Here is a 12,889-nt window from a genome sequence, read left to right on the forward strand (position 1 = left end):
TATAATAAATCCATCTACAGTATGTTTTTTGCTCTTTGCTACTTTTCTTTTCTTGCTTGTAGATGCCTTGTTACTTTGGAGCTTCTCTTTTTTTTTTTTTTTTTTTTTTTTTGGTGGTGGTGGTGGCTTCTTTATCGCTACATGAATGACGCTAGATGCATGTATAGCTCCAATGATCGTATGAGATGGGGTCTTTGTTTTAGTTGTCTTTGTTTTAGTTGTCTTCACTATAGCAGGTGTTCTAGTATCTGCTCTGGCCCAATTATTTCTCAAATTTATATGAAATCCAGCTTTGTCGATAAAGACACAGTTTTTTGTAAAGTCTACACCAGAGTCTTTCCATTTCATAGACCATTCATATCTCCTCTCTAAGTCATCTGCAGGGTTTCTAGCTTCGGGTTCAAATGTAGGCTTTTTAATCGTCTCAAGCATATTGTTCCTCAAGTGATAATTAAGCTGCGTTTTGGAAATAGAAAAGCCCATAAATTCTTTAGATAGTTCACCAAGAATATCTTCAGAATAAAGTTGAGGATCCTTATCAAGTAGTTCTCGAATATGTGTCTCGTGTTCAGTTGTGAAAGAGCTTGGACGGCCAACATTATTTTTTGAAAGTTTGTATAGCACTTCATTTGTTTCCTGATAACGTTTCCACCATCTCCGGGCAGTGCGAGGCTCAACACCAAGCTCTTTTGCAAACCGAACTATTCTTCCTCTTTCTTCAACGCTTTCTAACATTCGATCTATAAACACCTCTCTTGTATTATCGCTATAATCATTATACATACTCTGCTTCAATTTTGGTTTCGTGGCGGCTTTTGGCTCTACATCATTGCTTTTCTTAACATTTCTTTCCTCAATAGATTTGCGAGCTTCTAAATATGAGCTCTGTGTGGCTTATAGTTTCCAGGACAACGTTAGGGTCTGTGATTTGCGTTAGAACATTCTCCACAGGGTCAAAAACTTTTATCCCTAGATCGTTGTAAACATTCTCCTGTCCATCCTCATAAAAAAAAGTAGTTGTCATAGTTTCGAAATAAAAGCTGTTTAGAATTTAAAATGAAAAAAAGAAGTATTATTTAGGTCAATTTTTAACTTATTAAAGATGGTATTGGCTAACAGAAACTTTTAAATTACTTGAAGAGCAGCCATACTGTAATAAGATGACAGTGATCAGATGAGAGGATAAAACCAGGTCCAGGAACCTTGATTGTGGAAGTGATACAATCAGGCTGGTGGATATTGGCGGTTACAAAAAAAGTAATTAGCGATCACAGAAAAATGATTAGCGGTTACAAATAAAATTGTCGGCTAGTGCCAAACAAATTGTCGTTCAAATACGAATACACCTTTTGCCAAAACGATGTCGCACTTATTGTAAAGAACATGTCGCATGTATAATTATTTATTAAATAGAACGGCCTGCAAGACAGTCATCAAAACGTTTGATGGAGTAACATGCAAACTTTTCAAAAGAGGACTGGGAATTTTTTTTTTTTTGTTAGCATCTACAATTATTCAAGGAAGTATCCTTTTTGAGTATGGGCTCTCTTTTCACGTTGTTCTTGACGACAGACCAAAGTTGCTCAATCGGATCTAGTTTTGGAGAGTACGGCAGCAAGTAAATACATTTGTAGCCACGCTCTTCAATTATTTCTCCAGTTATTTTGGCTGTACGTATAGCTTTACCAATGATTTGGTAATGTCCTCTTATCTCGGGAAACTTGTCCATCTCAGCTAGAACATCGTTGGTAAGATTGACGAAGTGTTGTCTTTTGTTTTATTATTTCTAATAGTAGTTTATAGTATAAGTAGTAAGAATAGTTATTTGGTCAAAGCCAACAGTATATCTATTGTTTACACTATTCATTAAAGATCACTTGGAAATGTACTCACTTTTACTGAAACAATATGTTACTTGTTCGATGATTACAGTATTGAGATATAAAAATAAAGGTATTAGAATATTCATTTTGTCATTATTCAATAAAAGGCATGAAATAAAAAAACTATTAACCATACAAGTCCAAAAGTCTTACTTTAATGTTACTTGCTACTTTTTGGTTTGCTTTATATAGATGACTACCAACGAGATTTGCCACCTTGCTGAAATTAGTCCCAAGAATAAATTTCGATATTTTCATTGGCTTATCATCATTTTGTTCAATGAGTATATTCATTTGATTCATAACTTGATCAATTATTTTCCATGATTCATTATCTTCATTACGTTGAGCAGATTCATACGCAGTTTGGAACAAAGATATGGTTTCTTTTGATAGATCGCGTTTTAAGCTGAGGTTAATAGCAGTTGTTTGCAGCAGTAAAGAACCGATTCTTGGCGCAGAATTGTGGTTTGAACCGTAACCATCCTGATCTGGGGTGTCGCATAAAGTAAATACAGTGACAGGCATAAATCTAGTATCGTTAAAGTCATCCAAAGTTGCTCTAAAATAAGCATATGTTGATGTATGGTTGAAGGAGCTTGTCAATTGTCTTAAACATGAGATACTGGGAGGTAGACAGTCGGAGCTGAGCTGAAGACAAGAACTGAAGGCTTTCTTGAAGCTTGATACTTCTTCTGATCGCAGAAAAACTCTTGTACTGTTCACAGTAAAATCGGTGGGACTGACATTGAATTGATGGCCAACAAACACTTCTTGCAATCTGGATGCTACTATTGTTGTGGAACAGGTAATGAGGATGTTCATTGTATGTAAGCCAATAAGCAGTTTTCTTTGATAAGTTCTTTCCATCAAAGCAAACAATAACTGAACAGGATAAGTCCTTATAGAGACATTTCGAAGAGGGTACAGAATCATCGCTTGTTTCTAAATGAATATCTATAGTGGCATGTTTTGAGTAAACTTCAGAGGTAATAGCCATTAACGTCAACTTATTGTGGATTAAGGCATCAGTAAAGAGCTTGGGAGCTAGATGCAATTGCTTTTGTGTAATACAAGAATCGGCGTTCAGAAGACTAATCACTTCTGCATCAATTTCCTCGTAAGGTCCCAGCATTTTCAACATATTTGGTACACTTGACGACGATACAACTTGCGATATATCTTCAGAGTTTGTTGTATTTCTGGACTATCACATTTTCTGCAGGAATAATACATTACCACCTTTTCAGCCAGTTGCGACTCTGCTTCGAATGTTTTTGACGTATCTCCAGAGTTGATATTAAATTCTTCAGATATATTTTCGACGGATTAATATGAATATAGGTCTCATATCATGTGACCATATTCTAAGAAAATATTTTATTAAAAGCTCTGTTTTTATATTTGGTGACCTTATGGTCACGTGACCATTAGATCCAAATAATAAAAATATCAACTTGTATAAAACATTCTAAGAGAAACAAAATCTTGAGAATATATATTAATAAAACAGAATATATATATATAACATGAAATTTTAAGATAAATGTTAACAATACAAATAGTAATATTTTACATTCACTATGGCTGATTAGTTGTTTGACTTTACTAATATTGTTCGCAAAACAAACAAGAAAAAGTAACTTTTTTGCCAATGTTGTTCGAAATGTCAACAACTTTAATTTTATTTTTCTAAAAAGCAAGTCATACCATTCAAAATTATTGATTTTCTTGTTTGTGGGGAACAAACTTGTTCGTTTTGTCAACAATAAAAGTTATGAGGCGACAAGTACTGCGACAATAATAGTAGCTTTATGAGCAAAAAAATTACTTATTTTTTTTTTTACAAGTACAATAATACTAATAATGTTTCTTATTGAAAACAAAAAAAAGGTTTGCACAATGCAATACGTTGATGCACTCCTAAGAGTTTGACATGAGACTCATCTAAAAAGAGTATATTGAGTTATGTTGAATATTCAATAATTGTTTGGGGTTTTTTTAGCAAAAATAGCTTTTTGGTTTTTCTTGCAATTGTCTTTCTGTCTTACAAATATGAACCAAACGACTATTTACAAAATCACTCAAATGCAAGAACAAGTTTCACAACTCGAACAAAAAACTGAATCACAGGCTCAAATACTCGAGGGATTGATGCATTTATCAGCACCCTCTTTTGCCCAAAGTGATAGTAATGAGATCAACAGTGAAGTTCTTGAAGGAGCTCAACAAGGTAAAAAAAACAAGCTGCGTGTTTAGAATATGCATAAACATTTATTTTTGGAAAATGCAGCAAGAGAAGGCGGTGTTGCCAACTCTCTTAATCTAAACTTGATGGGCTTTTGAGACATTCCTAGAGTACTTGAGGAAGCAACAAAAGCATTCGGATCTCATGGAAAACATAGATATGTTACGCCACGGTTGCGTTTGCTTGCCCTGATCAACTTATTCAAGAAAGAAAGAAATATCACTGATCTTTTAATTGATGACAAAGCGAATGAGAATGACTACGGGATCCTCAGAACAATCGCAAAAAATACCCACGATGAAATGGAGTTAGAGCTGCTGAAAGCTTTGAAGAAGAATGACAAAGCAACTGTGTTGCCTTTATAGTCTGAAGTGTCTTCTGTTCTAATCGCAAAATACACATTTAAGCTTGAAAGCAATGCAGCTACTCATGGCTTTCCTCTTCAAAGATGTCAGCATTCCTGGGCAGCCGGTCTATTGCTCTTCGAAACACACAAGCACAGAAGTAATAGAGCAAGAAATAAGGCTTCTGTTGTTGAAAGAGAGAATAACTCTAGGATCGGGTATAATAAACGCAAAACATGCATTCAATGAAACTTTAAAATGCCTAACAAGAATCAAAACTATACAGTGAAAAACAAGTTAGTGTTGAGTCTCTTCAAAGTGAAAAGCCTTCTTTAGAGTACGCAAACCTATATTGTGGTGATGAATTTGAGGATTCTGAAGAAGACATTTTTTTCGGAATGGAAAACAACTGTCGTCCTTGTTCTCCTTCTCCACCTCTTCCCTCTTCTCAACCTAAGAAAAGGGGCAAACGCAATGAAGACAAAAGCCAACCAGCTAAGTCTAAGCGTACAAGAAGAAGTAACAAAAAATAGTGGCGACCTTAAATAATAAAACAATTTTTTCCATCACCTTCTCTTAAAACGTTTATATTACAGATAAAGTCCACAGCTCCTAAATTCAACCTACATCCAGAAGCTTAAACTCTCTGAAAACTTATGATTGCATACCATCGACTCATGGGCTTACTCATCCTAAGAAGTAGACAGTACTTCCAGCGCTTTTTTAACAATCTGAAGATTTGCTGCGCTCCTCTTTGATTGGTATGGAAGAACGCACTTTCCGCAGTAAAGTTTTTTTTCTCTAACATAGCCATAGACAAAAATCGATATACTATTGGGCCTTTATATAGATAAAAAACAAAAGTCGAAACCAGAGTTAGAGTGTAAGTAAACATATAAGAGCTACTTGTTTTTTTTTGTTCCAAGTTTTGACATGAAATGCCACATTGCCTGGTCCCGGTACTGGTGAGTGTTGTTTTGGAAAAGAGTTTTGACATTGCCTTGTTCTAATTTAATTAGTTTGTTTGTTCTATATGTTTAGATGGGATTAGTCTGCTTCCATTTAAAATCAAAGTATGTTTAATCTGTATATGGCTCTATTTTTGTCACTTGAAAGCTAACATAACGTCTTTTTTTTTTTCTAGATTTCAAACAAGTTCTTGCAGTCTCTTAGTTTATAGTAAGTTTTGATATATTATTATGCACCTTCCATATACTCAAAACCAACTTTACTTTTCGAAAAAGAATGCCCTCCTAAAGGAATTGACTATTTATCCGTACAAGGCATGCACTTTGTTAGGTAAGTTTGATGGATGGCAAGATGGTGGTTTTTTCCTTTTTTTTTTTTTTTATTAAAAAGACCATATGCTACATACAAATTATTTTCTGTGTCTATCGGTATTGCCTCAATTTCGAATGACAAAGCGAATTGCTCATTTAACACTCTTGCCTCGCTTTTATATATTTGTTTTTATTAGATTCAAGTAGTGCTTCTTTTCTTTTACTATTTCTCAATAAAAGTATCGTTTTTTTCCATTTATAATAAGCGTCTAATTTCTAGTAATCCTAAAAAATAAGTGACATTACGAACAATGTTGATAACTAAAGCACCAAAAAACTTGGTCGTTTTGTAGCCAAAGTTGTTCCAGAAGTAAGCAAGTTATTGCTGTTTTGTTGCTAATTGTTGTATACACAGCATTATTCATCCCTTCTTACACTAGTTATGCCTTAAAAGAGCAAGTATTAATATCATGTATAAATATATCTTTCAATCACAGTTTTATCCGCAGCTTCGATGGATGTCTTCTATCTTAGTTTAAACATGTTAAAGATCAGACCATCACCTAATCACAAATTGACATCTGCATCAATACCAATGGTAGACGAGGTCTGTGCCCTGATCATGTACCCTGTTCTTGTGTACCTTAATCCACTCAACCGATTAGCTAGTGTATACACACTCAGTCCCAAATCAGGGATAATCAATTATCATACAAACAGTATAAATACAATACAAAATATAACCTTTAATAAAGCAGACTTCTTTTGGCCGTTTTGGTTCTAATCGATTTATTGATTTGACCATTTTATTAGTGATTATATCACAGCCTCATCCAAATTTTCTAGAAATCCTCATCAATGCCTTTTTTCGAGAAATCAAGAATCACTATATTGCTATGGGCCATGAGCGTATTGTGATGTTTTGATAATAGAGTTATATAATAAGATGATATAGAGACAAAGGTAGATAGAGACTGTTCTATACAGTTTTATTGTTGTTCTTTTTGATTATAAATTATTCTAGCATATTTATACATGAAGAGATGTCGGAGTAAGTAGTAGTAGAGTTCATGCAAATGACTGAGTCTCTATTATCATAGACTACTTTAAATTAATTAAATAATGTAAATTATGGATTTCGGTTATAAGTCTTGATCTATTAAAAGATACATTGTCTTATTCAGTACAAGAGGTTCTTTTATGTCTATTTCTAATGTAAATTGATTATGATGTATTTTAGTATGTAAATGAAGACTTATTTAATGTCAGATCATCACACGTATTTTTAAGCATGTCCAATCAATCATGCAATTTGTTACAAGGCCTATGGGTACTCCCATTCCTAAAGTTCGAGCATTAGGATCCACACTGACTGCTGAATCTGGTATCGCTGTTGACGATATTGTTGTCCATGGTAACCGGTCCTCCAAGGAACTGTTTGAACAGTTTTACCGCATTTCGGTTACTACATCTACGGATTTTACCAAGGTCTTAACTCTGAGTGCACAACAAAGATCACAAGGCTCGAAGTGTAATATTATGTAAATAATAGTAACTACGTACATTGAAAATCTGAAAAGTCATAGCCAAGTATACGATTCCTTGAGTATGTAAGTAGAAAAGACTAAAGAAAAACGAGCTTATTATTAGATGAATATAGCTTTTATAGATCGCTTGAAAGAACCAGTTCAAACACACAGGCTTTTCTTAAAATGTCCACCAATATGATAGCATGCCCTATGTGTAATGTAAATACTATCGATAAAATAAGAAACAAGAGAAAGAAATGTAAACAGTGCGCAGAGAAAGAAGCTCGATCAAATAAGAAATACAGGCAGGTTAGCCGTCTTTCTTTTGAAGATGGTTGCAAGACAGCTTTACATAACAACACTAATGCTTCAATACACGCGTCGTCTTTACTCAAATGTTACCCAGTCAAGCTGAAGATAAACAAATATGATAAGGTGCGAGAAAATATTACTGCTCACGCTTTGCTACATGCTCAAGAAGTCGAAAATATATCTGAAGAATTTAATATCAACTCTGGAGATACGTCAAAAACATTCGAAGCAGAGTCGCAACTGGCTGAAAAGGTGGTAATGTATTATTCCTGCAGAAAATGTGATAGTCCAGAAATACAACAAACTCTGAAGATATATCGCAAGTTGTATCGTCGTCAAGTGTACCAAATATGTTGAAAATGCTGGGACCTTACGAGGAAATTGATGCAGAAGTGATTAGTCTTCTGAACGCCGATTCTTGTATTACACAAAAGCAATTGCATCTAGCTCCCAAGCTCTTTACTGATGCCTTAATCCACAATAAGTTGACGTTAATGGCTATTACCTCTGAAGTTTACTCAAAACATGCCACTATAGATATTCATTTAGAAACAAGCGATGATTCTGTACCCTCTTCGAAATGTCTCTATAAGGACTTATCCTGTTCAGTTATTGTTTGCTTTGATGGAAAGAACTTATCAAAGAAAACTGCTTATTGGCTTACATACAATGAACATCCTCATTACCTGTTCCACAACAATAGTAGCATCCAGATTGCAAGAAGTGTTTGTTGGCCATCAATTCAATGTCAGTCCCACCGATTTTACTGTGAACAGTACAAGAGTTTTTCTGCGATCAGAAGAAGTATCAAGCTTCAAGAAAGCCTTCAGTTCTTGTCTTCAGCTCAGCTCCGACTGTCTACCTCCCAGTATCTCATGTTTAAGACAATTGACAAGCTCCTTCAACCATACATCAACATATGCTTATTTTAGAGCAACTTTGGATGACTTTAACGATACTAGATTTATGCCTGTCACTGTATTTACTTTATGCGACACCCCAGATCAGGATGGTTACGGTTCAAACCACAATTCTGCGCCAAGAATCGGTTCTTTACTGCTGCAAACAACTGCTATTAACCTCAGCTTAAAACGCGATCTATCAAAAGAAACCATATCTTTGTTCCAAACTGCGTATGAATCTGCTCAACGTAATGAAGATAATGAATCATGGAAAATAATTGATCAAGTTATGAATCAAATGAATATACTCATTGAACAAAATGATGATAAGCCAATGAAAATATCGAAATTTATTCTTGGGACTAATTTCAGCAAGGTGGCAAATCTCGTTGGTAGTCATCTATATAAAGCAAACCAAAAAGTAGCAAGTAACATTAAAGTAAGACTTTTGGACTTGTATGGTTAATAGTTTTTTTATTTCATGCCTTTTATTGAATAATGACAAAATGAATATTCTAATACCTTTATTTTTATATCTCAATACTGTAATCATCGAACAAGTAACATATTGTTTCAGTAAAAGTGAGTACATTTCCAAGTGATCTTTAATGAATAGTGTAAACAATAGATATACTGTTGGCTTTGACCAAATAACTATTCTTACTACTTACAGTTAGCGCAACACTAAAGGGCGGTTTTTTAAATAAAAAGGCGGGTTCTAAAGTTCTCATTAGGCGGATTGTTTTCTTCCAAAGGGCGGTTGTTGTTTTCTCAAAGGGCGGTTTTGTTTTCTCAAAAGGCGGTTACAATTTTCTCAAAGGGCGGTCTCTTCGATCCTCAGTAGATATTTTTTACAGTTGTTTGTGACATTTTATTAGATAGGATTGCCTTTTAAGCAATCTTCAAATATGTTTACCGAATGTTGTACAAATGCTCGAAGATGTTCTGGAGGAACATTATTGCAAGCCTCAGTTATTCTTGTTGATAAATCCCCTTAAGTTTGAAATTGATTACGTTTGACCTTATTTTTAGCTATGAACCAGAATTGCTCAATAGGATTAAGTTCAGGCGAGTAAGGAGGGAGATGAATGCACTTATATCCTCTCTCTGTCACCATAGTATCAATCTCGTTAGATGTATGGATTGGCGCATTATCCATAGCTATATAATATCCTTTCATTTTCGGAATGCAATCCATTCCATCCATTGTTTTCTGAATAAAATTCATAGAATGGCCGGATGTATCTGTATATAGGTCTCATATTTAAATTCAAACTATTTAAATTCAAACTCCGAGATGTTATATTTTTTGTTAAATTGAATTTTATATTTGTTTAAAAGTTAATATAGATATAGCTAATAGACTTTATGCTTTTATTATCCTATGTTTATAGAGTCATATCAGTCATTGAAGAAAGTATTTGATAATGAATCAGAAGCTTTAATATATTTGATAAAAAACAATTATGTAAATCATTATGAAAAATGTTTAAACTGTAATAAAGATATGAAGTTAAATATGAATAAAAAATTATATGTATGTAAGTTTTATAAATGTAGAAAAGCTATATCACCTTTAAAAGGCACTATATTCAATAAATTAAGACTTCCTTTAAACATACAATTACATATTTTATACCTTTTTTTAGGTAAAGCACCATCATCGTTTATAACATCAAGTTTACAAATTGATAAAAATACTGTTACCAGATATAACAAATTATTTAGAAGATACATTAAAAATAAACAACTTGTTAATCCAAAAAACAAAATTGGTGGAAGAAATGAAATTGTTGAGATTGATGAAACTAAAATTGCTAAAAGAAAGTATAACAAAGGGCATAAGGTTGAGGGAGCATGGGTTATAGGAGGTATTCAAAGAAGCAGATTAAAGAATAAAATTAAAAATGAAAATAAAAAAATGTTTTTAGTTCCCATTGAAGAAAGAAATATAGAAAATATTAATGATATTATTAAAAAATATGTTAAAAAAGGTACAACCATTTATACGGATTGTTGGAAAGGGTATAATAATCTAAGTAAAATAGGATATAAACATAAAACTGTTAATCATAAAAAGCATTTTAAAGACCCAGATACAGGAGTTCATACAAACACGATTGAAGGTGCTTGGAATGGATTAAAGCAAAGTATAACTCCTAGAAATAGAAATAAAAAAGATATACTATTACATTTGAAAGAGTATCAATGGCGTAAGAAAAACAAAGAATATAATATCTGGAAAAACTTTTTAAAAGATTAAAAATTGAATTTTATATAATAGATAAAATATACTTCATAAAATGTCAAACATTAACAAAAGCATATATATTAGAATCAAAAAAACGAAATACACTAATATTATCCTTAAACTAAAAAAAATGGAGAAAAGAATAATTCAATTGAAAAAAGAGAATCATCATTACAAAGAATTAAGTAGGTCCCTTGTGTACAAATATAGTGAAAACATATCAGGTAATGATAATTCTAATAAGTATAATAATGGTGATAATGAAAATATTTTAAATAATACAAGTATCAATGAAGATGAAGAGATTGATGAGCTAGATGAAAATGAATGTTTAAATAATCAAAGACCTGGAACTCCCGATATAATCAAATCAATGAGAAATAAGTATAATCACATGCAAGAGAATGAAAATATTATTAATTTTGATGAGGATATTAGTCAATCTGGAAATGAGTCTATTTATAGTAATTATAGCGATACTAACAAAAATACATTGAAAAGGAAATATAAAAAGTCAAATGCTGAAATTGAAATAGATAAAGTAAAAACTAAACTTATAAACAATTTGAATATATTATCAAAAAACAATATCTTATATCTTAAATTAAAAAATAACAATAGAGATACTTTAAAATTATTATCAGAAATATATCTAAAATATATAAATGATGACGATATAAATTACATTGATAGTGTTTATGAGTGCTATGATAAAAATAAGTCACGGTTTTTAAAAAATTTAGAAATAAGTTATAAAATACATAGCAGTAAAAAATTAGTTAACAGTAACTACATATTTCCATTATATACATTTAACAAAATCAAAAAGACATCAGTGGATGAGTTGATTTATAATCTCGAAAATATTTTATAAAAGTTAAAAATTTAGAATTTATCTTTTAAACCAAAATAAAATATGAGAGTTCAATTCATAATCAACCGAATGGCCAGTGACAGTTCCTTTGGAGGCAGGCTTCTTTGGTTTTGATGGTGCTTTTCTTTAGCGATTACCAGAATCGATTTTTAGCCTTTTGAATGTGTGTTCCTGAGGATTTCGAAGCTCCATTGGCACGACATACTTCGCCGAGATTGCACCCAAGACTGTGTGTGATACTGCTCTGATGGTAGGAGTGATTACAATAGCTGGTGTGCCCTTAATAGACAATCCTCCTGGAGGTCTCATATTGATATCGAAAGCTGATTTATCAACAAAAACACAATTTTCAAGGTAATCCATATCTGTTTTGCTCCACTTCTCAACCCACGCTATGCGGTTTGCAGTTTTGGTTGGATCGTTTCTGGGAGCTGAATGACGAGTGGTTTTTTTGAATGAAAGGTTGCATTTTGTTTTGAGGAAACTTCTCACACTTGATTCTTTCAGTGTGAATGATTCAAATTTTTCAGTAAGTGAACAAACTGCATCCACAACCCTGGCTTGAGGATTACTGTCATAAAAATTCAAAAGGTGAGTCTTATGCTTCTCGTTAAGCTGGCCTGCTGATTTATTGATTTTATTGGTTTGTTTTTCGAAGATATTCCAATTTTTATCCTCTTTCAGTCTCCTAGCCCATTTCTGTGCAGTTCTTTCAGCAACACCGCCTGCTAATCTACCAGATTTGGCAGCATTGAACAACTTAACCCTATTGTAGTAGACAAAAAGCAGTTTCTGATCATTGGTGTAGTTGTTATAACTCCTACCACTATTGATCTTTACGTTGGTGGCAATCTCCTCCATCTCATCATCTAAGGCTTCTATCTCAGTGTCCTTCTGCTCTGTATTTTGCTTCTCGCAGTAAAGTCGAAGACGAGTTAATGTTTTTAGATGGAAGGGGTTAATCTCTTCTTCGCATTCCATCGCATCGCGCCCATTTTCATCACAAATGTTTCCCTGGCCATTTTCATAAAAAAAAATATGTACTCATTTAACAAAAGTAAAAAAAAGAAAAAAAAAAAAAGAATATACCGCCCTACAATTTGAAAAATCCGCCTTTTGAGAAAAATGGAACTCTTACAGTCACGTACAGTGCTTCCACTCTCAATTTACCGAATGCTTGATAACTCTGGTTACTTTTTTGAATTATTTTGGATACTTGTATGAGGATAAATTGCCCAGAAGAATGAAACTAATTCGATCAAGTAT

The 12,889-nt window shown here is 33.0% G+C and overlaps 6 protein-coding genes across 6 annotated transcripts; 3 read left to right on the forward strand and 3 right to left on the reverse strand.

Annotated features, from left to right (window-relative positions):
- Nucleotides 1-705: 705 nt before the first annotated feature.
- On the reverse strand, nt 706-1,046 carry B0P05DRAFT_557997 (uncharacterized protein). Its single transcript, XM_051580081.1, has 2 exons — nt 786-1,046; nt 706-728 (listed from the first exon to the last, which is right to left on the reverse strand). The coding sequence occupies exon 1, from the start codon at nt 1,022-1,024 to the stop codon at nt 854-856; it is 171 nt and encodes a 56-aa protein (XP_051431083.1). The 5' UTR covers nt 1,025-1,046; the 3' UTR covers nt 706-728; nt 786-853.
- A 963-nt stretch (nt 1,047-2,009) lies between these two features.
- On the reverse strand, nt 2,010-3,018 carry B0P05DRAFT_590819 (uncharacterized protein; the record flags this gene model as incomplete). The annotated part of the gene is made up of 2 exons (XM_051582844.1): nt 2,010-2,768; nt 2,812-3,018. 2 exons carry the CDS (start codon nt 3,016-3,018, stop codon nt 2,010-2,012), a joined length of 966 nt encoding a protein of 321 aa, XP_051431084.1.
- A 953-nt stretch (nt 3,019-3,971) lies between these two features.
- B0P05DRAFT_557999 (uncharacterized protein) lies at nt 3,972-4,726 on the forward strand (the record flags this gene model as incomplete). The annotated part of the gene is made up of 3 exons (XM_051580082.1): nt 3,972-4,116; nt 4,342-4,495; nt 4,547-4,726. The coding sequence occupies 3 exons, from the start codon at nt 3,972-3,974 to the stop codon at nt 4,722-4,724; spliced, it is 477 nt and encodes a 158-aa protein (XP_051431085.1).
- Nucleotides 4,727-7,060: 2,334 nt separating this feature from the next.
- B0P05DRAFT_590821 (uncharacterized protein) lies at nt 7,061-8,964 on the forward strand (the record flags this gene model as incomplete). Its single annotated transcript, XM_051582845.1, has 4 exons — nt 7,061-7,286; nt 7,691-7,851; nt 7,884-8,162; nt 8,206-8,964. The coding sequence occupies 4 exons, from the start codon at nt 7,061-7,063 to the stop codon at nt 8,962-8,964; spliced, it is 1,425 nt and encodes a 474-aa protein (XP_051431086.1).
- Nucleotides 8,965-10,879: 1,915 nt separating this feature from the next.
- Nucleotides 10,880-11,623, forward strand: B0P05DRAFT_574768 (uncharacterized protein; the record flags this gene model as incomplete). The annotated part of the gene is made up of 1 exon (XM_051581591.1): nt 10,880-11,623. The coding sequence occupies one exon, from the start codon at nt 10,880-10,882 to the stop codon at nt 11,621-11,623; it is 744 nt and encodes a 247-aa protein (XP_051431087.1).
- A 126-nt stretch (nt 11,624-11,749) lies between these two features.
- On the reverse strand, nt 11,750-12,484 carry B0P05DRAFT_477976 (uncharacterized protein; the record flags this gene model as incomplete). The annotated part of the gene is made up of 1 exon (XM_051574995.1): nt 11,750-12,484. The coding sequence occupies one exon, from the start codon at nt 12,482-12,484 to the stop codon at nt 11,750-11,752; it is 735 nt and encodes a 244-aa protein (XP_051431088.1).
- Nucleotides 12,485-12,889: the final 405 nt, after the last annotated feature.

The sequence above is a fragment of the Gilbertella persicaria genome, assembly GCF_025201335.1.
Source record: "Gilbertella persicaria strain CBS 190.32 chromosome Unknown B0P05scaffold_49, whole genome shotgun sequence".
Taxonomy (NCBI): Eukaryota; Fungi; Mucoromycota; class Mucoromycetes; order Mucorales; family Choanephoraceae; genus Gilbertella; species Gilbertella persicaria.

Excerpts from the sequence above, each read along its gene's own strand:
- B0P05DRAFT_557997 (XM_051580081.1), bottom strand. The coding sequence starts at position 1,024 with ATGACAACTACTTTTTTTTATGAGGATGGACAGGAGAATGTTTACAAC.